This window comes from Vulpes vulpes, chromosome 15 (assembly GCF_048418805.1).
Source record: "Vulpes vulpes isolate BD-2025 chromosome 15, VulVul3, whole genome shotgun sequence".
NCBI lineage: Eukaryota > Metazoa > Chordata > Mammalia > Carnivora > Canidae > Vulpes > Vulpes vulpes.
In genome coordinates this window covers 85277973-85305205 of record NC_132794.1, presented here as the reverse complement: position 1 = coordinate 85305205, position 27233 = coordinate 85277973, and the positions used below count along the sequence as shown (strand labels likewise).

The window sequence follows — 27233 nt, the reverse complement described above, 5'->3', positions numbered from 1 at the left end:
CAGTGTTCAGTCTCTGGCCTGAATACAGTGTGTTTTAGCTAGGTGTGCTCGTGAAATGAGACCTGTCACTGCCACTTAGAACCAAGGCCTTGCAAAACTCCCAGATAGGGAGACATGGTCTGGAAGGGGTTTGAGTTAGTGGTCTGGGGAGAGGGGGGGTCATTGTGCTGAGACTGAGGCAAGTGTGCCTGGGAAGGGGGGCAGGCAGGGCCTGGTGTAAGCAAGTTAGGTAGTGAGTGTCAGCACTGCGCTGATTTCTGTAGATGGCCCTGTGTTTATGCTGAGGGGCAGGGGAGGGAAATGGTACTGGCCAGTTGCTTTATTCCCAGAGGGGTTTTTCTCTAAACACTGCCTTTCTGGGACATGAGCAACTAACCTCTGCACTATGTGCCCCAGGCACTCTTCAATCACTGTTTCCACACTAAATGCCCATGGGGTGTTTCCCCTGCCTTCTGTCCAAGAGCAGCCCCCATGTCCTCCAAGGTCTCCCAGAGCCAAGCATGCTAATCTTTAAAACTCTAACCTTTAAGCAGTACTGGTTGCATGAACTCACCTAATTTGGTCTTTTTTGCTTTCCAAGCCAATTACTATGTGGATTCATTTGCCTTGCATGCTCCCCTGTGTGTTAGTCCCATCTCTCATCCTTCTCCTTGACCGTAGGTCCCTCCCTACCAGCCACTATCTGTTTCTTTCCAAAGTCACATCTCCACACTTTCTATTTACTTTGATGTGGCCTCTTCTCTGCCTTTACTTGTGGAATTTGTTCTGCCAGTCTACAGATGGATTTCTAGGGTATTTAGGATAACTTGATAGTTACCTAGCTGTGTTCATGGGACAAAGCAAGCCTAGGGTCCTCCTACTCTGCTGCCATCTTCCCCTCCTGCAGAATTAGGTTTGCTTTTTAGGTTGGTAAATGTCATTATGTCAATTGTTGGCTCTATGTTTAGGTATATATACAATTTAAATAGTGTTTAAATTTATGCTAGTGTAAATGTAACTTTTTTCTTATTAGTTTGGATTTAGGTGGCGAGTAGAAAAAGAAGTAATTTCAGGAAAAGGTAAAATTTACTTTTGAAAATTTTGAAAATTTACTTTTTAATAGGATAAGGTTATTTTGTTGTATTATTGAATTAAAGTCATTGGATAAGATTATTCCTCATGTATTTAATAAATGGTTATCTATAAAAGTAAAATTAGAGACCGTGTATTCATGATACATTACTAGCAAAGCCAAAATATAATGCTTTCGTGATTTTTACCTTTACATTTTTGGTTTTAGAACATTCAATGGAGTAGAAGTAGAAAATGTCTAAAGAGTTAAAAGAAACTAATAAAGGATGAATACTTGAGTTTTTCTTTTTATAAACTTTTGGAATAATGAGTTGGTATTATTGTATGCCAGTCTAACCACTTTTTTTTTAAAGATTTTATTTATTTATTCATGAGAGACAGACAGAGAGAGACGGAGACATAGGCAGAGGGAGAAACAGGCTCCCTGGAGGGAGCCTGATGCAGGACTCAATCCCAGGACCCCGGGATCACGACCTGAACCAAAGGCAGATGTTCAACCACTGAGCCACCCAGGCACCCCTGTCTAATCATGTTTTGAAAGTAGAGATTAAATATCACTTTGAACCTAATAGAATTTTTGGACAAGTTAGTTCTTATTTGTGATGTCATTGAGATTGAGCCCAAATATTTAGTCTTATGGCAAAAGATCAGACATTTGATAGGCAATCAATAAGTGCTTTTTCTACTCATTGTTGTAATCTATTCATAGATCTCTGAAAAATTAATATCTTTATGCTGTCTATATTAAATTAACTCTTTATTGATAATTGCATTTTAAAGTGTTAATGCTTCTGAAAACTACATAAGAGCATTTAGGAAATAATTTTAAACTAATAGTTTAAAAACCTTTAAACTGAAAATAAAGGTTGCATTTTAAAATGGTTAAACATTGATGTCATCATTGTGGGTCATTTACATCTTACATGAATTGGATGTTATGTGAGGTATAAAACTGGATATGCAGTAAAACAAAATTAAGAAATAGGAATTTTTTTTCTTTAGAAGAATGATTGGCCTTGTGAAGATACTCTAAGGAGAAGGAAAATGAATAAATTCAAAGCTATTTTTAACTTTTTAAAACTCTTAGTATTATATTTAGTTTGTGTTTTTACTTAAACAATGAAAAATTTTGAAATGTCTCACAGTTTTAAAATTTTGTACTTTTATTAGATAGCATTTTCAGGTGATGGTAAGTAATGCTGCCTTAAAGAAATGATGGGCATTCTTTAAGTTAGTATAACTGAAAAAAGAATTAGTTGGTGAAAGAAAGCTTTTGCTTTGATTTAGAAGTATAACATTTTTGGTTTTAGCAATAGAGACATTATTAAACATACACAGATTTCATGAAGTGTTCATTTGGAATGAGTAAAAAATGCCAAGTTATAGCATAGAAAAGTTATAGAATAGTTACAGGCTCTTTGGACTGATTATTTTCAGAATTCATTTTTAATTTCTTTTTTACGAAAAGTTTAGATTTGTTTCTGTTGGTGCAGATTATTGAGATAAAAATTCCTTTTTGCTTGTACAAATAGGAGGTTCATCTTCTGCTGTGAAAGTAAATAGTTGTTGAGTAGTTTATTTTTTTCTCATGGGTCATCAGTGTTAATCCTTCTTTGCAAAACGTTTTAGTACACAGTGGACATGATAAGGTGGTGTTGATTTTAGTGTCAGGTAAACTCTAAAATTTAGAACATTGGGTTTGTTTACTTATTCTTACTTCATCTCAGAGTCCACCCATTTTAAAATGTCCTTTAAATGTCATTTTATGCTGGTATTTAAAATAGATGCCATAAAGTTAATAATTAAAATAAGAATTTTAGTCAATTTAAAAATTATTATTAACTATTAAAAAGGATTCACCCGGGTGTAAATACACGTACTATGGAAAATACATTTATTCTTTTAGAGTATCATTCAGTATACTCTTTTTGTACTTACATTTTCCAAAGTATAAGATTTCCTAACAGGGAGTCACTGAAACCCTTATCTAAACAGTGTATCTATTGAGCAAGAATTCTGTGACAGATTTTTTTAAAAAACATTTTCTTCAGCTTTTTGATTTAATACTTGTATACACATCCGTTGAGCATACTATAGTTATTATGCTCAGTTAGTTTTTGGTGCTTACTACATAGAACTAAGAATTTATGTATGTTAAGAGTAAATTTCAGGAGAAATTCTAGATTGTACAGATAAATATTGTCACCAACTATCATAGTTGATATTTCTTTATTGCAGGCCAGTTTTTCTGTGGAAATAAGTGCTGTGATAAAAAAGAAGATTTGAAGAGTTGGGAAGTTAATTTTGGTTATATTGAGCATGGTGAAAAGAGAAATGCGCTTGTTAAATTAAGTAAGTTGACTTTAGGTGGGATATAATTGACTTCTTCAAAATTTATCTAATAATTCAGATATAAAAATATATAGGCTAATTTAAAATTTAATTTAAAAATTTTATTATTATTTTTTTAAATTTTTATGATAGTCACAGAGAGGGAGGCAGAGAGAGAGAGGCAGAGGGAGAAGCAGGCTCCATGCACCAGGAGCCCGATGTGGGATTCAATCCCGGGTCTCCAGGATCGCGCCCTGGGCCAAAGGCAGGCGCCAAACCACTGCGCCACCCAGGGATCCCTTTTTTTTTTTTTTTTTTAATTTTAATTTAAAAATTTTAATATATCTTTCTGGAAGTGCACTTTTTTCTGAGTTTCTCAAAGTGACAGAAACTTTTGAGCCGAAGTTTTTATACTCTCAGCCTTATGGTGACCTTTAGGTGAAATAGTTCTAATGCCAAATGAAGACCTCTTCCCATTAATATGAGAATGTCACGAATGCAGAATGAGATCCGGAGTATCAGAAAAAGCAATGTAAAATCTCTCATTATCTGGTAGCCATATTGTTGTGGTGTGGACAATAAATATACTCTCTTTGTGTCAATAAAAAGTTTTAGGATGGCATAATTGTTCTTGATATCAGCCTTAAAAGCTTAAGGTTATATACCCCAGAATACAGCAGTCTCTCATAATATGTTTTAGAACATTTTGTTCCTTCTTTGTTTTTTAAACTAAGCTAGTCTTATGGGTCAGCTTCTTTGGTCCATCATGTTAGCAACCTTAGTCATGTCGCTGACTCCTAAAAAAATATGCTTCAGAGTTTTCTGTACACTAGCAAAGTCAAGAATTTCCTCAGGTGCTACTCAATGCACACCAATGCAGAAGTTCCTCCTGGAAGTACTCATGAGGGAAAGGCAACTGGAGTGAACTAAGATTAAGGCAAAAGAAGATGCCACAATTGTGGAACTTTTTGAAAAGCTCTTTTCTATTTGAAAACTCTTAGAGCACTTTAGAGGAAGTGACCATACCCGCACTATTTTTATTAGATATCTTTGATGTGAGACACACATTAGTGCTATATATGAACAGAGTTTGCCTTTGGAGTAAATTGACAGCACTTTTTTCTAAAGTAATGTTAGAATATTTTCAATTCTTCACACATTTGTGTTGCCCTTTTTATTATGCATATGCATTTTTTAAGGTGGAACGAATCAGATTGTTTTTTCAAATAGCCTGAAAAAGGGATATAAGGAAAAATGGGAATGTATGATAATAAAGAGTAGTAGTACAGTTAATTCAAAATCAGCTTTTCAGTGGTGTCACTTTTTTTTTTTTTTTTAGGATTATGCAAAGAATGTTCCTTTAAATTAAATTTTCATCACAGGTAATACTATCTTAAAATACTGTTGTTAATGGTTAGTAATCATGGGCATAGTCACTTAACCTGCACTGAATGTCTAAATGTGGACATGAGTGGTTGATGGTTTAATTAATTGATTATATAGAATATTCAGCATTATTGTGTGATACACTGTACATATATATACTGGGAAACTGGAAGTTTGCCATGCCTTTAGCCAAGCAGTTTTAAAGATGAAGGCCTGTGCAGGGTAGTTGATAGATGCTAGAATGTTTAGTTTGGAGTCAATGTTCAGAAGCCATAGTATTCTTGGAAACTATTGTAAAGTAGATCTTTATAAAATGATTCTTATGTCTCATTTAAACAGTATTTTATTTGGAGTTTGTCATTCTTCCAAAGGATTGTATACCTTTATTCTCATTTCAAATGTTAAAATCAGCCTCCTGTCGAGTGAGATAGAATGTGTCTGTCATGTTGAGTGTGGGAGGAATTAATCAGTGTTCTTCAATGTGCAGTACATGTAAATAAGATCATGGACTTTGAAATCAGACCCTGTGTATTCCTTTAAGCTTCTCCACTTACTAGTTGTTTCTTTGGGCAAGGTACTTAATCTCTGTAAGACTCAATTTTATCACCTCTAAAAATGAATGTGCTAGGGTTATCATGGGGATTAATGGAAGTGCACATAAAGTGCTTGACATAGAGCCTGGTATATGGTAAGTTAAGCATAATGGGGTCCCTGGCATTGAAGATGTTCAGAGAAAATCTGTGACCTATCATTATTGTGATGGTCAGGTTTCAGGGCCTGAATAACAGTTGAAAGTTTAATAATGAGATTCTGCAACTTTATAAAATGTGTATGCCAGTATATTAAATTAAAAATCAGCTATGTTATAAATGTTAGCAATCTAGAATTCTAGTTATTAAAAATAAATATTAAGTAATGAATAATTTTTAAATACTTGAAAGCAGGATTTTTTAGATTACTCGAATAGCCTAATCTTTATTTCCCCTCTCCCATCAGTGATACTGAAAGATATCAGAGAGGCTTTTGACTTTGACTTTCAAGCTTCATTTCAAAATTGACATAATTTTTATGAGAGAACATGTTACTGCCTTAAATAAATAGTATTATAGCATTTGGTATAAGTTCCTTAATTTGGGAGGTCTGATGAGTATGTTTCTTGAAACTGAACCTCTTTGCTGTCTCTTCATTCTCCTTCCTGGTTTTAGTTTCAGCATTATCACCTTTTCCTGTCTAGTATTTCCTTTCTTAACCAGTTAAAATCAATTACTTACCAACTATGGTACTGACAGCCTTGTAAACCTGGCCTAGAAGAGATAAAGCTATAGCAGTAAAAGGACAAATGGAGTAAAGTAGACATTTGAGTTAACAGTAAGCCCCTCCATCCTCATTCCTTTATGCTTTACTGTGTTCTTTTATTTATTTTTTATTATTATTTATTTTTTTATAAACCCTTGTGACCAGGGCTGACTTTCAATAGATCGCAGCGAGGGAGCTGCCCTGCTACAAACGAAACCCCGACCCAGAAGCAGGTCATCTACGAATGGTTTAGCACCAGGTTCCCCACGTGTGTTGCGTGAGGGGCGAGGGCGCGGCCCCCTTTCTGCCACGCCCCGTTTCCCGGGAGGAGGGGCTCTCCGCACCGGACCTCTGTCCCCACGCGTGTTGGGGCCGGCGGGGGACCGGCTATCCGAGGCCAACCAACCGAGGCCAACCGAGGCTCCGCGGCGCTGCCTTATCGTTCAGCCCTGGGTGGGATTCTGACTTAGAGGCATTCAGTCATAATCCCACAGATGGTAGCTTCGCCCCATTGGCTCCTCAGCCAAGCACATACACCAAATGTCTGATACTGTGTTCTTTTATTCATAACAGAAGAATTTTCTACTTAGTGGTAATTTATTTTTTATTTTTTTAAGATTTTATTTATATATTAGAGACACACACACACAGAGAGACAGAGATGGAGAGACAGGCAGAGGGAGAAGCAGGTTCCATGCAGGGAGCCCGACGTGGGACTCGATCTGGGTTCTCCAGGATCACGCCCTGGGCTGAAAGCGGCGCTAAACCGCTAAGCCACCAGGGCTGCCCTTAGTGGTATTTTAGAGCTATTACAGCATTGTTTCTTCTTTTTTTCAAAATATAGGTAGCTATGAATTAGATGGAGGGAAATGACATTTGATTTTGTAATTTGAAAAAAAATGGCTAAGTGATAGAAAATGAAGAAATGAGTAAAACTATGATTTATATTTACTAAGGCTTGTATACAGAATTTATAAAAAATAATTTATCTTAGAGTTTTAGGCTTTATTATCTTACAGAATTGTCTTTAATGTACCAACCTAACCTAAAGTATTTACAGATTCATCTGAGGGTTCCTTATGTAAATTACATTGTAAAAATAAGTTACTTTAACTGATTTGACTTTTTGCTCGTTGGTTCTTATGTTTCATAAAGGTCAGTTTAAAAAGTTAACTTTAATTTTATATTGTTCAATATAAAGGAGAAAAGAAGTCAAGTCAAAAAAAAGAAAGGACAAAACCAAAAAAGATGAGTCATCACATAAAAAATCCAGATTATCTTCTGCAGAAGAGACCTCTAAGAAAAAGGATAAAGGTAAAAGGAAATCAAAATATAATATCTACTCACATTTTTTAACATGAAATGTAATCTGTTGTATGTGTCAAATGTAGAATTTAATTGGTGAATGCATTTAGATTTCTGTTCTGTACAAGTTGAAAGGAGGGTGCCTGGGTGGCTCAGTCAGTTGAGTCCAGCTCTTCATTTTGGCTCAGGTCATGATCTCAAGGTTGTGAGATGGAGCCCTGGCCCCAAGTCAGGTGCTCCTTCTCCCTCTCCCTTTGCCGCCCCCTCCCAGCTCCCGACCCTACCCCATAGCTTGCTCTGTCTCTCAAATAAAAAATAAATCTTACAGTGGTTGAAAGGAAACTGGTTGGGGGTTTTATAAGATTTTTTTTTTTTTTAAGAAAAGGAGTGAGAGGCAGAGGGAGAGAGACAATCTTCAATCTTAAGCAGGCTCCACACCCAGCACAGAGCTGGAGCCCAGCATGGAGCTTGACATGGGGCTCAGTCTCAGAATTCTGAGATCATTACCTGAGCCAAAATCAAGAGTTGAACTCTTAACTGACTGAGCCACCCAGGTGCCCCCTGGTTGGGGAATTTAGATAAGAATTTATAGCAACTTTTAAAGAGTTTCAAGAACAAGGTTGGTTTTAATACACATTCAAGAAATGGTATTACCATTTTGGGCAGATGGTAATAATCTTGCAAACAACATTCTCCTTCCTGATATTGTCTCTAATAGACTTGTTACCTTGAGAAAATACCTGAACTTCCTTAGTTTTACATTCCTTATATAAGTCGGGTGATGTGAATATCTGGCTTCTGTACTATTTAAGCTTATTTGTGGAGAACCAAGTGAGAATGTGAAAGGCATTTTGAACACTGTAAAACATTACATCATTTATAAGTCCATGTAAAATTGTAGTACTGGGATTTCATTACCATGGTCTATGAGCTTCTGAAATCATGGAGCCCGATATATATGTGTGTCCTCAGAACCTAGAACTAAGCACGTATGCTTAGTAAATAATTGTTAAATTCAAATCCATAAGTCATTCACTCACTTCTTCCTCAGTACTGCTTAAGCTCTCTAAGCCTTAATTTCTTCATATATGAAGTGGTCATGACAATAGATCCTAGCTCATAGGAATGTTCAGAAGTTGAAATGAGATAATGCATAAAAAAAAAAAAAAAAAAGAGATAATGCATATAAGCAGTTTGCACAGTGCTTGGTGCATAGTTAGCTGTTATGAAAGTTACTGCCAGTTTCTTTTTCAGGCAAATTTGCTATAACTTAGAGTGAACTGAACTTAAATTATGAAGCTAATGGTAGACTATATTAGATTAAGCCTAATGTTAACACAATACTTGGACAGGAGAGGGCTCCCTTGCTCCAGCTATGAAGATTATTAGATAGGTTTCATTCTTACATGTACTTTTCTAGTGAATCTTAACATATTCAAGCATATAATATCACCAAGTGGAAAACTTGGTGATACTGATAGATGGTGAGGAGAAAATACTGTTTTTGTTAATTGGGAAATGGTACTTGAAGCAGAATGCCTTTTTGTGTCTATCTTAATCATTTCCCAACTCCAAAATAACTTGATTAATTAATGTGAAAATTCCATTTGAGTTTAAAACATTTTTGTTTTAAAAATGTTTAATGTATCATACTTGAGAGTTTTGTTGTATTCATTATTGTATTATAAAATATTATATTTATATCATAGTATGATACCATGTTAATCGCTACATATTCCAAATTAAAGAATAATTCCTACCTTGTAAAATCTTCTTTAGTACCTTCATAGCAGACAATTAGGTAGCTGGATACTCAGGATCAGTTATAGGATTGGACCCCTCAGATTATACATAAATATGCATGTTTTCTTCCTTATAGTCGTTTTACCTGTAGTGTTCCATATTTTAGTAGGTGACACCTCTGTCAACCTAAAAACTAATCAGATATCTGGAAATTATCCTTGACATCTTTTCTCTTATTATTTGTTTAATTTGTCACTAAATCCTATCAGTTTTACCCTCAGAGTATATATTTCTCAAGTTCTCTCCACCCTAATTCAAACCACCATGTTATCTCATCTAGACTACTGCTATATTGTCCTTAACTAGTTTTGCCACTGTGTTGTCATCCCACCTGCCCTCCCCTTAATGCCTTCTCAATAAAGCAGTGATTTTCTGTTGTTCTTAGGATAGTACCAAAATCTGCACAAAGCCCAGGTGCTCTGTATGATCCATCATACAACACTTGTTTCTCACCACACTCCACCTCACTTTCACACTCCATTCTCATAGCCTTTCAGTTTCTAGAAAACGCCAAACTTCTTTCCATTTAGGGAATATGTAGATACTGCTTCCTCTCTTTCTAACCCCTCCCCCACTGCCAGGTCCCATCCTAACTCATCCTCCAGGTCTGAGTTTAAATGTCATTGATCCTTTCTTGATTCCATCCCTGACCATGAATTTAAATTAGTACTTCCAATTAGTATCCTCAGCACCCCACTAGCACATGTTAGGTGCAAATAATAAAGAATGAGAGAATGAAAGACTTTGAAGATTATTTCAGGACGTCAGGAATAGAGAATCAAAGCAGAGTGGAATTGAGATAACTGTTTCTCATGTATTCTTTATTTAGAGCACCTTTGATAGCAGAGTACAGGATAAAGTTTTTTTCAACTTCTATGGTGTAAAGCAGAAAATGACAACACTTTAGCAAACTAAGGAAAACCATGTGGAACTCTGCAATATCATTGTATCTGGGATCATCTGGAACTAGCTTGATTTTGATGTGATACTTTATAGCCAGACCACCTTAATTTTTTTTTTTAAGATTTTATTTATTTATTCATGAGAAACACAGAGGGGGTGGGTGCAGAGACACAGGCAGAGGGAGAAGCAGGCTCCATGCAGGGAGCCTGACATGGGACTCGATCCTGGGTCTCCAGGATCATGCCCTGGGCTGAAGGCGGCGCTAAACCGCTGAGCTACCCGGGCTGCCCGACCACCTTAATTTGGCCCAAACTTGAATAGTAATTAATAAATGCTTAATAGCTGCATTTGAACTGTTGAGAAAAGTTCTCAAAACAGTCTGCTTTCTTGATTTTCATCCTATCTTTCTGGCTTCTCCTCTGCCTCTTGATTATAGGTCCTCCTCAGTGTTGGAATTGCCCAAGGCTTTTATTGAACTTTTCTTCTTTCTCTCTGTTCTCCCTGTGTGATCCCACTTACTCCTGTAGTGTCAGGTTACTACCATATAAAGTGTTAAGTAAATGGGTGGATGGATGGATAATTGGATAGCTAGTTAGCTGAATGACTGAATAGAGAGAAAATGTAAGATCAATAACTTGACTTTGAGGACCAGTCTGCTTTGGCAGGTCTAAGCAGAACAAGGTACTTAGGTAGAATTTTTTTGGCAGAAAGTAGAAGATCTTATCGCTCCTACCACTACCACTGCATCCCCAAACTCACTTCCTTGGGAAGTCCTTTCCTGACATCCTTCACCCCACTCTTCTAAGGTTAAGTCACTGTTACACATGCCAATAGCACCCTGCACTTCTCCTTTAGAAATACATTGCACCCTTGGAATAATTTTTCTGTTAAGGAAGGAACTGTGAGACTTAATTCTTTGTCTCCAGTTTCTAAGCACTGTGCTTTCTCCACATAATAGGCATTCAATAAATGTTAGGTGAGTGAGTCAATCAGTGAAACAGTAGTTTCTCAAATTGAAAGGAACATCAGAATTCAGCCTTGGGTTCATGATCAAAAAGATACTCTGTGGTTTTGCTTTTCAAAGTATGGTCCTTTGGCATTGTCATCACTTGGAAACTTGTTAGAAGTGCACAATCTCAGACCCTTCCCCAATCTCCTGAATTACGATTCCGGGTTCTGGGATGATGCATATGCACCATAAAGTTGAGATGTACGGCTCTATATCAAGTACTTGTTCTGCTTTTGCTTCCAGGGAAGAGGAACTTACTACCATCCAAAATATCCTTTTACATTTCAGTTAGTTGTAATCCTAGCAAGTTTCTCTTTAACTAATTTAGCCCAAATCTGCAGTTTCTGCCCTTTGATTCCAGTTATATCCTTAGGCCTCCAAAGTAAGCCTAATCTTTTTTTTTACCTATAGACATTTGGAAATGGGTATTATATTTCTCATATGACAGAAAAGAATTTGTCACCAGCTTAGCTATGTTTTTATTTGCTTTCTGATAAGTAGGAAATCGGAGTGAAGAAACAATAACCCCAAAACAAAACAAAACAAAAAAGAAGCAATAACCTAAAGTAGTTGCTGTAGTCCAGGCCTTGGCTTCCTGTGGAGTCTTTACCGTGTACTTCTGACACCCTCTTCATTGGGCCTGAAAGGGGCCATTTATGTGTCAGCTTCAGTTTATGAGATCTCCTGTCCAAGGAGCTTGTAGGGGTCATTACTCTCCATCTGTTATCTGTCTTTTTTTTTTTTTTTTTTAATCAGCCTTCAGAATTATTTCCCTTGTAGTCTTATTACAGGAGACTCTAGAGTGATTTTTTTAAATTATTCTAGTAGATTTTTAGTACTTTTTTCTTTCTATTTCTCTCACTGGGTAACTATTGTAGAACTGAAACTATTTTATGAATAATATTTGTATGAATTTTGGTTACTAAGAATTCTCATCTGTATATGAAAAAGTATTGTGAAAAATTAGTATTTGTAAATTGCTTTCAGACGTTGAACATTGCTATAGATAAAATACTTATATTGCAGTTAATCTATGAAGTTTTTTTAGCACATGAGTTTCTTTTTTTTACAGGTGTTCATTACTTTTTAAGCTTTGTGCTGTATATTCTAGGCATAAAATATCTCTGCCTAAAAGAGGTATTTTATTTTATTTATTAAAGATTTTGTTTATTCATGAGAGACAGAGAGAGAGAAGCAGAGACACAGGCAGAGGGAGAAGCAGGCTCCATGCAGGGAACCTGATGTGGGACTCGATCCTGGGACTCTGGGATCACATCCTGAGCCAAAGGCAGATGCTCAACCACTGAGCCACCCAGGCATCCCTAAAAGAGGTATTTTAATTAGAGAGAGATATTTGAGGAACATGAAAGATTAGAAGATTATGTAAACTAGTCTTGGGAAGAATTCTGGTTAGAGCTGTAACTGTTAGTTACACCATTGCAAAATGATTTTTAACAAAACAATGCTGTTTTCCTTTCAGGGCATTCATCCTCAAAGAAATCAGAAAGTTGTGTAAACAGTAAGTATCTAGTATTTATTTAATGAAAATATATAGATTCAAGTTATTCACAGTTTGGGTTCTCATCAATTGTGACTTGCTCTGATGTATTTTTTTTTTATTTTTGTACTGTGTAAATAAGTCATAGAAAAAATAACAAAAGTGTATGATTTCTTCCCCAATTTTGAACATATTAAACTTTCTTATTTTAAAATAGAAGAACATAAAATTTCTTTTTCAGTAAATACAATGGATATACACTTTAATTTCACTTTATAGAATATAAAGAAAGAAAAGTAGAAGAATGAGGTTGGCATGGAGAAAGAATTGGAGAAGTGGATTAAGATTTAAGAAATGTTACTTATATTGTATGCTGAGTTATCTCTGTTATTTGGTGATTTTGACTGATCAAATGAAATGTGTGGTTTGTGCATGGAAAGTAAAAGTTGGCAACTAGTTACAACTGGATAGTTTTTTTTTCTTAAGTTTTATTTATTTATTTATTAATGAGAGACACAGAGAGGCAGAGACACAGGCAGAGGGAGAAGCAGGCTCCATGCAGGGATCCCGACGCGGGACTTGATCCCAGGTCTCCAGGATCACGCCCTGGGCGGAAGGCGGTGCTAAACCGCTGAGCCACCCGGGCTGCCCACAACTGGATAGTTTTTTAATAAGTACTTGTTGTTTTCACCAGAGTATATCAAACCAGATTGGATTTTATTGAGTATTTGCCACAGATTTTATTATTTTTCCCTGTAACATTCTAAAAAACATTAAAATGATTTATAAATATATATACAGTAAAATAGAATTTTAAAAAGTAAAATCAGAATAATGGAAAAATAAGATAGAATAGCAAAGTAAAGCTTGAGGTAAAATTAACAAATGTTTACCAAAAAGTCCTGCATAATTACATAGGTAGATCACACATATGTCACTGTTATTCTAAACAACCAAAACAAAGAAGGAAACCACCAATAGAATGATTTATTGTACGCATATGATCACCTTTTTCCAGGCAGAGTTCTGAAAGCAGACTCTCTTGTGGATTCATAAAAGAGGGCACCCACCTGTGATACAACAAGCAGTAGCCTTGCATCTCAGTAGTAATACAGTATCAGATTTCTTAAAGACCTTGCAGTAGGGTTAGGGCTAATAATAAAGTGCAGTTCAATAACATATCTAATTTATTTTATAATATCTAGACTTATTTTCTGAGACTTCTAGGCTTGGAAATTTCTAAACTTAAGATTTTTTTTTTCTGATTTAAAGTTATATTTACTGTGGCAAACTCAGAAAAAAAAATTAGCAATTACTCCAAATCCCACCATTCAGAGAGAAATATTATTAGCATTTTAATGTAATTCTTAAGGAGAATTTTTTTTTAAAGATTTTATTTATTTATTCATGAGAGAGACACAGAGAGAAAGAGAGGCAGAGACACAGGCAGAGGCAGAAGCAGGCTCCATGCAGGGAGCCCGAAATGGGACTCGATCCCAGGACTCCAGGATCACGCCCCAGCCTGAAGGCGGCGCTAAACCACTGAGCCACCCAGGGATCCCCACTTAAGGAGAATTTTTAAGTGGTCGGTAATCAGAAATTTTGCACTGTGAAAAATAGAAAAAGAGAAGTTTTAAGATATTTATCGTTTAAAGATTGAATGGAGAGGGAGGTGTCAGTGGAGGCATTCCTCTGGTTTAGGAATACAACATATTCCTTATAAATTATTTTGCTCATACCAATTTTGTTTTCAGCATATTTGAATTGTTCTAAAGCACTGATAGTTTGTTCCTTCCCATGTGAATCCTAATTGATCTGTAGCTCCTTTTCCTAAATTAGATAAAAATGTGAGTTTCTAGAACATAACTAGGCATGAGACCGATAGATAGACTCATGCTCTTTGGGCCAAAGTAATATATATATATATATATATATATATATATATATATATATATATATATATACACACACACACTATCTTCCATTTCCAATTGGATAATGCTCTGTTACTCTTTACCATTATTTAACACATGGATATAAAAACCAAATCCATGAAGAAAAACCCTATTTCTGTGGGGAAAAGTAATTTTAACTTGCCTTTGTTGATTATCTACTCCATCAGCCACAATGGCAAGTGGTTTAGTTGTGTTACACCATTTAATCTTAATAATGGGCATATGGTATCCCATTTTGCAGACAGGAGAACCAAGACCCAGAGACTTACATAAATTGCCTAAAATCTAGTAGTTGGTTAATAGCAAAATTGGGATGAAACACAGACTTATAATTCCACAAAGTCTATGCCCCTTTACCTATATCATCAATAACTGTTCATCAGTGAATCAAATGTAAATTTATTCTTTTTACTCTAATTTTGGCAGATACATTCTACAAATCTGCATTTAATAATTTGATCTGTGTCTCAGTTCTATCTGTAAAATGGATATAAAGAGACTTAACTTTGTTTTATTATTATCAGAGCCAAATAAAACAATATATATGTAAAGCATGTGTCCAGCAGAAAGTAAGTTCTTGATAACCTGCAGCTTTTATTGTTGGAGAAAAGAAAAAAAAAAAACAGACATTAAACAGATTCTATGTTTTGTTCTCTAAAATTGGTCATATCAAAAGTTAAGTCTTGTAAAAGTTGGACCTGTTCAATTGTAGACTTGCCACTTCTTCAGGAAACCCAAGTTATTTAGGTAATATCTAGAATATAATATCTAGAAAAACCAAGATGACAGGTCTGTTTTCATTATTCAGACAATTCAAATTGTATGCAGTTTGCATCACATTGCTAAAAGGAACATTGGAAACTTAAAGTGGGTCGAGAATGGAATATCCAAGGCATTGACAGAACTTGAATTTGTGTCATAGGAAGAAAGTTGAAGGAAATATAGATTAGTTTAGTTTGGAGAAAAGTGAAGGAATGGGAGGGAAAGGGTAAGGAGGTAGACATGGAAACTGTAGATGTTTGTAAATTGCTTTTGGGTAGGAGACTTACTTTTGGTGACTATTTGGCAGAACTAGAATCTATGGATAAAAATTGCCCAGAGACAGATTTTTGCCTTAATTTAAGGAAAAACTTGTCAGAACTATCTGAGGAAAGGAATGGAGGAATGTGCTGCTTCAGGAAGTAGGTGTTTAAGCATAGATTGAACAGCCACTCTCTTGCAGTAAGAGACTCAATCATTATATGAGGGCTAGATTAAAGACCTGCAGAATCCCACACAGCAAGTCAGTGATTTACATTCTGATCCCCACTTGCTAATAACTGCTGCACAGCTTTGACACTAATACAAGAGCACCCTTTGTATTGCCTGTTCTTCTCATTGGGATTTCCTTAGCAGTGCTTCTCCTACCTCCGCTGGCCTTACCAGTTACCCTAGGAATGGTTTCTAATTGCTGCCACTCTCCAGGAACTGGGATGGTATAGGTTCACAGAGTTGAACTTAAAGGCCATGTAGTCCAGTCTTTCAGATTTGATTCTCTAACAATATTTGGCTACTTTTAAAGCATGTAATCTTTCAAGGAGAGTTATTTTAGAATATTCTAAACTGATTTGATCTTTTAGTAAAACTGGGTTATCTGGTATCAGAAAACTAGTGCAGGGAAGCTGGCATGTGGGAAATACTCTTGAAAGGGAACAAGAGGACAGGTGGTTGTAAGGCCTTTTAAAATTCGCTGCCCACTTTCAAAGATCTTGTAGAAGTTTTGTTCTCTGACATCATTAACAGGGTAACACTGTAATGTTAACCATTAGGCCTAATTAGTTTTTTTGTGCTTTATCTCATGTTAGTGAGTTTTTATAAAAATAAGAGTAGAACACTTATTCTCTCTTCTCAACACATTCAGTTTGAGACACTGGCAGTTTCAGTGCTGATTGTCATTGCATGGGAATCTGATTCCCAAGGCTTTATAATCTTACCATCTTTTTACTGTCTTTCTCTGTATATCATTACAAATATAACCGCTGGGGCGCCTGATGGCTCAGTTAGTTAAGTATCTGACTCTTGATTTCAGCTCAGGTCATCATGTCAGGGTTGTGAGATTGAGCCCCCCCCCACTTTAGGCTCCACACTGGGCATGCAGCCTGCTTAAGATTCTCTCTCTCCTTCTCCCTCTGCTCCTCCCCCACTCCCTCCTTAAAAAAAAAAAAAAAAAAAAAAAGTACAACCTCTTTCCTTTTCTTTTTTCCCTGCCATTTTTGTTAAAATTTATGCTAGACAGAATAGATGCAGTTAAGACCAAAGTTCAAACATGCATATTGATTCAAGGATCAAAGTCCAACAGGTAAAAGGCTAAAACCACTGTGGCAAATCAATGCTGTTTTATTTTTATGTGTGTTTAAGTAAAGGGCATGCTGTATTGACAGGCCAAATTTGTGTCCGTTTTTTTTGAGACTAACTTATTGGAGAGGAGCTATTTGTAATGTAATTACTTTATGGCATATACTTTTATTGCCTGGTAATACATTTTTCAGAGTTTGATAATTTTTAGTTCACTAATACAGGGTGATTTTCTGAAACATGTCTATTTTGTTATATTTAAGAAATAGAAATATCTTTATTATTTTGACTGATTTTTAAGGGTAATACATGATTATTGTTTAAAATACAAAAAAACTTTGGAAATACTTAAGATAAAGTGAAAGTATCCCAGGCCCACAGGTAGTATAATTACTGTTAAGTTTGGTTGGTCCTTATAAACTTACAGTTTATATACACATATGTAATCATAAATTAGATTTTACCATGAATGCTTTCTGTAATTGTTTTTTTTTTTTTTTTTTTTTTTTTTGCTTTCTGTAACTTTTTAAAAATTTGATACAGCACAGACATTTTTCCATGGTAATACATATAGATATGCTAATTAAGGTTTTTTTAAACAGTTGTATAATATTAATTTAACCATCCTTAATCCCTAATTGGTGGGATATAGGTTGTTTTCTTTTGTTGTTATATAATGAATGTCTTTGTACATGTATCTCAGGTGCTTAAGTAAATAATTAAATCCTTAAAAGCAGCATTGTTGGTCAAAGGATATGTACATTTTAAACTGATCATATTGTTAAATTTTCCTAAAGAAAAGTTTACATAGTTTTTACTCCTAACAATGTGAGTATGCCTAGTTCTTTACTGCAACCAACTTCTTCTAATTAATTTAATAAGCATCAATTTTTAAAAGCATCTGACAATATTTTTTATAATTTAACTAGCTAGTCCTACATACTAGTTTGTTTTTTGAGTTCTTGATCCTAATGTAAATATACTCTACCTATACTCCAAATCTTAACCTGCATGTCTTTTGTATGCCAACAGAAAGAAGAAACTAAACGACAATTGTATTGCAAGAGATAGTTCCTTTTTAAAAGTTAATACTGGAATTGCTACTTTAACTCGGTGTAACTTAGGGAATTTTCCCATGAGACTTTCTTTGTTTTTTTTTGCTGAGACTCTTGGGTATAGCTCAGCTTATTTATTTATTTTTAAAAAAGAATTTATTGGTCTGAAAGAGTGAATTACATCTTAAAATGTTAAAAATAAACTGCTGTTAAATCTGAGGTTAATTTAGTTGCATTGGTGGGTAGTTCAAAATGTGTTTTAAATATAATACATTTTTAAAAATCTCTTTGTAAATGAACAGGAAATTCTGATGAAGAAGGTACTTCAGATTCTGAACTTTGGAAGGGCCCCCTACCAGAGACCGATGAAAAATCACAGTGAGTCCTGATACTAATAGATAATGTATATCCTTTGCATCAGTAAAGAAGCTACAACCACAGCCATTCTTGATAACAGTTAATGAAAAAGCTTGTCATGAATGTCTTTTTAATGCCAAGGACTGCCTAGCATGGTAAGATCAGAGTTTATTCCCGGAAGTCATTGTTTGTGGCCATAAATAGCTAACTCATCCAGCTTCCTCTCAGTGAGTAAACCTTTCTTCAGCTCACCTTGACAAATGGCCCTCTGGTCTTTGCTTGGAATCCTTCAGAGAAGGGCTGTTTCCTACTTCAGAGCAGCCTATTCATGATATTCTGATCATCATAAACTTGTACAGGGAGCCCCTTGAAGCTACGTATGGGTAAAAGTTTACTTGGCAATAGCTACCTTAGCCCCCCAAAGACAGATAGCTCAATGTGCACATTGTTACCTGCTTTGGGTTGGAAGAGCTGTCTGTATGTGGGCTGAAATTTTATCAACTCTTGTCATATGCAGGGATGTTTAGCCCTTGAGCTTTATCTGTTAAAAGACAATAAAATAATAACTACTGCATAGAGTTTATTACGAAGATTTAATGAAATAAAGAAGGTAAAGCACTTGGTACAATACCTACAAATGTAAGTTCTCAATAAATTTTAGTGCCATTTTTTAGTCGTTAGGCATATTGGTTCATAATGGAAAGACACCTGTTGAATCTATCATAATTCACTAATTTAAGCTGATTATGAAACATCTTGCTATTTATGATATGTTCTCAGTGTAATAGAATTCAGGTGTGTTTAATAATCTTTAAAGAAGATAACGTTTTTCTGTGACCTTAACTTTTTCCCCCTTAGCCAAATAAAGAATTCCTAAATGTGTAATCATTATAGAACAGATTATAAAAAAGTTTTCACTGTAAATAAAATTCTGCTATTCTAATTAAACAGTGGGCTAAACTTTTAATGGTATAACTTCCCATTAAGGAGCTTTGTCGTTGAAAATGACAGAATAGGACTTAAGATCAGCTCACCTTTTTAGGCAGTGATGATACTTGAGTAAATCCTAAGAAAACTCATAATCCAGCATTCTTTGTGACCTTACAAATACTTGACATTGATCAAGTACTAAACATCTAAACCTACACAGAAATTCAGTTAATTTCCTATATTTAAGTTCTTCAATTTTTAAAATTTTACTGCATTTTACTTTCATATTGGGGAAGAAGGGACAATAACATGGGGAATACCAAATTGAAGATTATTCTTAAATCAACTTTATCTGATTCTGTAATTTTTTAAAAAATTTGAACATGGGTATAATGGCTTTATGCATTCACAGTTACTTGAAACCAGATAATGTAGTGCCATTGTAGATCCTTCATCTAAAAACTTTTTCTAAAAAAATAAAAAATAATAAAAAAATAAAAAACTTTTTTCTGAAGAGATTGGTAGACTCAATTTGATTTTCCAGCATGATTCCCTATCCCAGAAGGAAGAAAACAATATACAAATATACAACTGCGTGTATATACATTTAATCCTCACAGCACCTCTGTGAAGAAATATAATGTTCTCCATTGAATAAATAAGGAGACTGAACCCAGAGAAGTTAAGTAACCTGCTCATCTAAGCCAATAAGTGACAGAGCTGGGACTTAAACACTGTCTGACTTGAAACCCTGTCGTATTTTCCTGTACCACTCTGGTTCCCAGCGCTAATATTTATTTAGTACTTGACACAGTTTTCATAGTATTTTAACATATTATATAATACAATTTCATATCTCCTTTCAGAGTTTGACTCATTGTTTGAGACATGATATTTACTGCTACAAATATATTTACTATTCTCAGAGCAATAAAAACCTATAGCCTGGGATCCCTGGGTGGCGCAGCGGTTTGGCGCCTGCCTTTGGCCCAGGGCGCGATCCTGGAGACCTGGGATCGAATCCCACATCAGGCTCCCGGTGCATGGAGCCTGCTTCTCCCTCTGCCTGTGTCTCTGCCTCTCTCTCTTTCTCTCTGTATGACTATCATAAATAAATAAAATTAAAAAAAAAAAACAAACTATAGCCTAACCAGGTTTTCCCCATTCCTAGGAGTAAGATTTGTTTTTTTTTCCTGAAAATAGTTTTCTTTTTCATTCATTTCTTGATCAGACTATAGTTTGGCGCTCTCTCTCTCTCTCTCTCTCTCTCTCTCTGTGTGACTATCATAAATAAAATTTTTTAAAAAAAATTAAAAAAAAAAAAGGGGATCCCTGGGTGGTGCAGCGGTTTAGCGCCTGCCTTTGGCCCAGGGCGCGATCTTAGAGACCCAGGATCGAATCCCACGTCGGGCTCCCGGTGCATGGAGCCTGCTTCTCCCTCTGCCTATGTCTCTGCCTCTCTCTCTCTCTCTGTGTGACTATCATAAATAAAATTTAAAAAAACATTTTAAAAAAAAAGACTATAGTTTGGAATGAGAATGAACAGATAAGTTACAAAGTCCACCAAAAAAGTAAAGAAAAGCAGTAACATTTCACAAAGAATATACTTTAAGGTAAAAATCTTAGGTAAAAAATACATTTAGGGAGGGACGCTTGGGTGGCTCGTAGTTGAGTATCTATCTGCCTTTGGCTCAGGTCATGATCCCCGGGTCCTGGGATCTAGTCCTGCATTGGGCTTCCCGTGGAGAACCTGCTTCTTCCTCTGCCTATGTCTCTGCCTCTCTCTCTGTGTCTCTCATGAATAAATAAATAAAATCTTTGGAAAAAAAACATTTCGGGAGAGGTGGCAACATGTAAAACATTTTAAATTTAATCAGTCTGAGTATAGTTATGATTATTCCAAAAACTAATTCTTAGTTTTGATGGCTGTATCATGAAATATATCAATATATATAAAAATCAGCAAATTATATTAAGTTAAAATATTTTATTTTCATTAATCACATATGTCACCCAGTAATTTTTTCTGTAACTGTTGATTTTAATCAATATGTATACTTTTTCTTTTAAATAGAGAAGAAGAATTTGATGACTATTTTCAAGATTTATTTCTGTGAGATGGAAGACAGAAGCCCACATTCCTTAATGTGAAAGTACACTTTGAAACTTTTTTTTTTGAAACTCTTCACAAAAAATTTATCTACAAGTTGCAGCTTGAGTGGTTTGTCTTCGGAAATAAAAATCCAACTACTTTCAAGATGTTGGCTGCTTTGGAAGTCTTTCAGTTCTGTTGGAGACATGTTTCCCATCTCTTATGTATCTTTTCAATTGCTTATCCTACAACTGCTCCATTTATAGCTCGTAGAGGATGAAGCTAGTACACTGTACAGGGAGTCCATTGTTCCTGCAGTTTGTAGTTGTCTTTACTCATTCTTATTTATCTTCCTTTGCCTAAATTAGTTTAAATTGTTAGAATTATTGGTGTCTCGCAAAAATGATAAAATAGAGTAAGTATGTCTTCAACTTTTTTGCTTTCTTTTGATATATCGGCACCCCTCTTTCCCATTACCACCAGTTTCTAGCCTTACCTTTCTTTTGCTTCCTTCTCACCTATACTATTTAAGGGAGTTTGTTATAATCAAATTTGACTTCCCAGCATGTGAGTAGTTTATTATAAAGTAAATTAATACCATGGGGTGGCAGGGCATGGCAGATGAGGTCCCAGAAGTCTTAAACATTATTAGGTTCACAAAAGTTGACTCTCCAACAGAGAGATTCTATAAGATAATTTAACTGAATAATAGTATTGCTAGAGCTTATCTCAGATACAGTCATAAAATATGGATATACTTATATACCAGGATATATTATAAAATATAACTTCTTAATTTGATGATCATACCCCTCAGAGTCAGTGGGTGTGCTAAGTACTCTTAGAATCTGTATGTGAGTTCGATGATTATGTGTATTTTTTGGAGGGAAAGGGTCCATAGATTTCATCAAATTTTTAAATGGATTTAATTTTTTAAAAAAGGTTTTAACCCATTTTTGTAAAGAATAAAGAGATGGATAGAGGAGAAAATGGACGATTTGGTGAAGAGAGAGGACCTATAGAAAGCAATCATAGCATTTCAACTATTTTGTTGAAGATAAACTATTTTAAATGGCATTTAAACATTGGAATGATTAGCATTAAATTGCAGGATAAGTAGTTTAGTGTTTTACTTTTAAATGGTTAGTATCAGAGATTTTCCTTTTATTAAATAGTTGTTATTCATTAATTCAAATATTCATCAGGCTTCTATTATATGTGAGATTGCTACAAAGGAACTCTCTAGGAAATAATTATGCAATCCTTTATAAACCATCAAAAAACAGTAAATCAGTATTGGTTTATTAATATTGAACATTGTTTTTAAATCCCCTTATTTCTTAAACAAATTGTATTTTTTTTTTAAATCTCACTACTTATAGTGAATAAAAAGGAATCTTGGTTTCTGAGGAAAAAGTGTTGAAATGTCCAGCAGCAAACTGATAATCAGTATATATGTAGCTAAAACATTTTTATGATAAAAATATATTCATAGTTAGTGATCATCAGAAAATAAAATTCCTATAAAATTAAGTGATAACTAGAAAAACTACGCTCTTAAAACAGATCCATGTATTTGGTATTGCAAGTATGGTTTATGGACATCAGGTTCATTAACAAATTTAGATCATTATATATAATCATAACAGTCGATTCATACATAATGGAAGTCATGTTTTTAAGAAGTATTTGAAAAGACCTCAAGATGAGTTTAAAGATTAATTCTCTGAGATACTTGTCTCACATTTGGCTATAGTGCAGTCAGTAGTGTTCAGTGGGCCACTGGTTTGGGATATGAAGTTAATGCTTTCTTCTGCTTGCTCTTACTTAAGCAAAGTTCCTATTTTTGCAGACCTTCAGGGGTGGTGTATCTCTAGTCCTCAGTTTGCTTTCTAGTGAATGAGGAGGGGAAGTTGTTTGAGCTGATAATTTGCGGAGTCCAAAATCACACAAAAGCTAAAGGAAGAGGTTCTTAGGCAGTTTCTAAAATAATCCTAAAAGTGGAGCTTCAAAATTATTTTAAGTGATGGAAAGTAGGTGTATGTGTATCACTTATTCAAGGTGATGACTTAATAGACAACACCCATTTGTGTCTATATATTGAATGAGTTTTTTCCCCTCTAAAAAATATTTTACTACCTTATGGGCACTCCTCATTTATACCTGTTTGTTATGACATTTATTCAAAATATTCATTCATATTCACTGAGAACCTACCTTGTACCAGGCACTACTCTCTAAGTGCCAGCATAGAGTCAGGAATAAAACAGACAAAAATAGGCAAACTGAGGGTTGCTGCAGGGGAGATGGATGGAGGGAATGGGGTAACTGGGTGATGGGCATTAAGGAGGGCATGTGATGTCATGAGCACTGGGTGCTATATAAGGCTAATGAATCACAGCCCTCTACCTCTGAAACTAATAATACATTATGTGTTAATTAGTTGAATTTAAATTAAAAAATCAACAATCCTTATGAGGACAAAAAAATAGACAAAAATTTTACTTCTCACAGATCTTACATACTAATGTGAAAGTAGCAATCCTATGATTCTAAATCTTACTATTTTTACTTGTAAACATAAAATGAATGGTGACTTTATTCTTTCTTGACCGCTTCAAATTGAACAACATCTTCTGTATAACAAAACATTTGAAGTTCATAATTTGTCAGTCTGATTCATTAATATTTAGATGTCTTTGACAAGAAAATTTGTGGCAGTATCTATGGCATAATTATTATTGTTTGGTCTATGATCATAGATTAAGTAAAAGAAGAAATCCTAAATTTCTCTGATGTCCAGATGTGCACCATGAAGTAGTAGTTGATTGTCCTTGATTTGACAAATCAATATTTAGAATGCCTGATAGATAGTTCTAGTAATCATTTTTAAAAAATAACCTCTGTTGAAGTTCCTCTAAACTGCATTTGATAATAAAATTTTTACATAATCAAATCACATGCTTCTTAATAATGCATAACATTTATTATCTGATTTAATTTACATTAGGATTATCCAGGGAATGCATTATATACTGATAATTCTTTCAATGAGAATAAAATATTTTAAAATATTCTTAGTTTTATGTAAAACAATTGCTTTCAGGCTTGGGGAGAGGGATGGGCATAGGACATGGACATAGTTTAGAAACTGTCAAAAGCAGTATGGTCTTCACCCTTCTATTATCAAGGATAAAAAGTAGAGGAAAGAGATGAAAAGCATTTCCGATGGAATAAAATTTGACATCCTGTTATTTGTTTTGTATATAGTGCTTACAGATGTTATAAATTATATACTGTATTTACTATTCTTAAGATGTGTTGATGAGAGATTTCTAGTTTAGGAAGGAATTTGAGGTATGAATCACAGTTATTAATGTTATGGGCTGAATTGTGTCTCCCCACCCAAAATTCATTTGGAAATTCAACCCCCTAGTACCTCAGAATGTGACTATATTTGAAGATAGAATATTTAAAGAGGTAATTAGGGTAAAATGAGATCGTGAATGGGCCCTAATCCATTATGACTGTGTCCTTATAAGAAGAGGAGGTTAGGACACAGACACACAAAAGGAAAGACCGTGAAGATACAGGGAGAAGATGGCCATCTACAAGGGGAGAGGCCTCATAGAAACCAACCCTGCTAACACCTTGATCTTGGACTTCTAGCCTCCAGAACTGTGAGAAAATAAATGTCTGTGCTTTAAACCACTCAATCTGGTATTTTGTTATGGTAGCCCTAGGAAATACTATTAATACTATTAATAAGAACCTTTAAAAAAAGAATTGGTGACTAGTTTCAGGATTATATATTTTTAATTTAAAACAGATTGGCACCAAAAATGCACTTATTTTCATCTTATAATTTTGTACTTTTGTTGAACGTTATTTTACCCTCAGGGTTTTCAGGCTAGCAATATATTTTCTTTTGGTGGTCACAAGGGTAGCCTATCTGGAGATCCTCTTACTCAGTTGATGGTGTGCTGAATGAAGTTTGCTGAAGCTCTTTTGTTTCTTCTTTTTTTCTTCGAAAGTAGAAACAATATTTGAAATTTAGACCAGTTGGATTATAACATGAGACAGGTTTTGGACTTTTTGTCATCAACACCACCTCTTGAATCTTCTGTGGCTGGTAAAAAGGAGAAAAGCAGTAGTACTGGGAATCAGTGGACACACAGTGTTTTTATTCTAACACTCTCATGATGTTAGTACCAACTTTTACCTAGTTAATAGTTTTAGCTTAAAACAAATACTACGTGTTTGACCATTTAAAAACTTGAATTCATGTTCAGAGTTGGTCCATTTAAAAAACAATCTTATAAATGATTAACCACTTAACATCTGTTTCTCAAGCAAACCACTGAACTGTACAGTCTGGAAATCTGACTTGTTGCTTTGTGCCAGGCATGAAGCTTGTTGCCTAAAGATACAAAATAATGTTCTTAGTTCACAGAGACTTCTCAGGGTAGAAGGAAGAAATTTCAGAAGTAATTTTTTATGCAAATAAAGACAGAAGATCTATATCCAATATACTGAATACTAAAAGAAAATGTCAGGAGCCACTTAACCTGATAGCCTGTTCATCATAAAATTGAGACAAGGATTAAATTTAATTGTACTAAGAAATACCTTTGCTTTTCACTTGCATCATAAAATTTACCACTTGTATTATCTTTTTGAAGTGCAAATCAGGTTACTGCTTTCCCTTCTAAATCCCCATGATGACTCCCCCCCTTGCTCTTCTAGAGGACAAATCCCCAAGCAAGTCCTTTAAGGCAACACTATTCAGCAGCACTGCCTTACCAGCTTCATCTGGAACTCTTTGCCTGCTTGCTCTGTAGACTCCAGACACTAGTTCTTACATTCCTCTGTTGCGTCAGGCTTATTTCCACATCAAGGCTGTCATGCATATTCTAGTTTTGGCTTCCTCCCCAACCCCTCATCCTTTTCTTGCTTAGTCAAAGCCTCCTGTATTCAGAGTTCAGCATAAGCATCCTTCCTCTGATAGTTATAATCAATTATAATCAATAGCTTCCTCTGATAGTTATAATCAATTGTTCATGATTATAGGTAGATAATCGATTACTCATTTGTTGGTTTACTGTCTAGCTCCCCTACCAGGTGGTAAGCTCTGAGATAAGGACCCCAACTTTCCCCAGGCCCTTCCTAACAGGGCCTTGCACAGAATAGACACCCAAAAAATACATTGGTGAATGGATATGAAGAAGTCAAACCTACTTTTATTCTGTTGAAGGACATCCTTAACCTTTTAAGCAAAATACTTTTTCTCGCCATGATTTTTTTTTTTTTTAATACCAGTAAACAAAATAGAACTATCTAAAAGGAACGTGGTATGTTTTTGTTTTACGGAGCTCTTCCAGACAGAGCTGATTTCTTGGTTAAACAACAAAAATTTCTTACAAAACCTTTTAAGTGCTGAACCCTCAAGACAAAATATGAAGTCATTGATGTGGGAAACAAAGGCAGAAGAAAAATTAATTTCCTTACTACCTACAGCCCATTGACAAGTCCTTGCAACAGGTAGAGTGACATTCCTCCAGGGACTCAACCGCCTCCATGTTAATACTTTGCTAAGGGCAAAAGGCAACCTTAGCCTGACCTCGAGGATCCTGTAAGTCTAACTTTAACATATAAAGATTCCTTTAGAAATCTCCTTTATCTCTACCTGCCAAGATACATGTTGGCAATTGTCCCCCAAGCATATGGTCCACCAATATACATATGATGGGTCTCATGACTCAGGTTTTATTAGATGGTAGTAAATCACCTTTTCCCAACAATAGCTAGCCCCCTCAAGGTCCTGGAAACCTTGCTACCAAAATTCCTCAGAGACTTATGCTATCCCCAGCCCCCTCCCAACTTGAAAGTATAATGGGCCACTCCTCAT

The 27233-nt window shown here is 35.1% G+C and overlaps 2 protein-coding genes across 11 annotated transcripts in view; one reads left to right on the top strand and one right to left on the bottom strand.

Moving 5' to 3' along the window:
- Window positions 1–21490, top strand: part of LOC112913933 (protein FRA10AC1) — a 72074-nt gene extending 50584 nt beyond the window's left edge. For 6 of the 7 annotated variants that reach the window (XM_025990837.2, XM_072739542.1, XM_072739540.1 and 3 more), the window contains 7 exons: window positions 1013–1058; window positions 3310–3423; window positions 4742–4784; window positions 7286–7398; window positions 12585–12623; window positions 18249–18324; window positions 21308–21490. In XM_025990837.2, the coding sequence (XP_025846622.1) occupies window positions 1013–1058; window positions 3310–3423; window positions 4742–4784; window positions 7286–7398; window positions 12585–12623; window positions 18249–18324; window positions 21308–21350 (474 nt within the window). In that variant the 3' untranslated portion in view covers window positions 21351–21490. The remainder of the gene's footprint in view (window positions 1–1012; window positions 1059–3309; window positions 3424–4741; window positions 4785–7285; window positions 7399–12584; window positions 12624–18248; window positions 18325–21307) is intronic. The other variant, XR_011997512.1, reaches the window with a different exon arrangement.
- Window positions 21491–24289: 2799 nt separating this feature from the next.
- The window catches only part of PDE6C (phosphodiesterase 6C), a 60122-nt gene continuing 57178 nt past the window's right edge, over window positions 24290–27233 (bottom strand). For 2 of the 4 annotated variants that reach the window (XM_072739538.1, XM_072739537.1), the window contains exon 22: window positions 24290–25454. In XM_072739538.1, coding sequence (XP_072595639.1) covers window positions 25393–25454 — 62 coding nt within the window. In that variant the 3' untranslated portion in view covers window positions 24290–25392. The remainder of the gene's footprint in view (window positions 25455–27233) is intronic. The other 2 variants (XM_025990806.2, XM_072739536.1) reach the window with 1 other exon arrangement.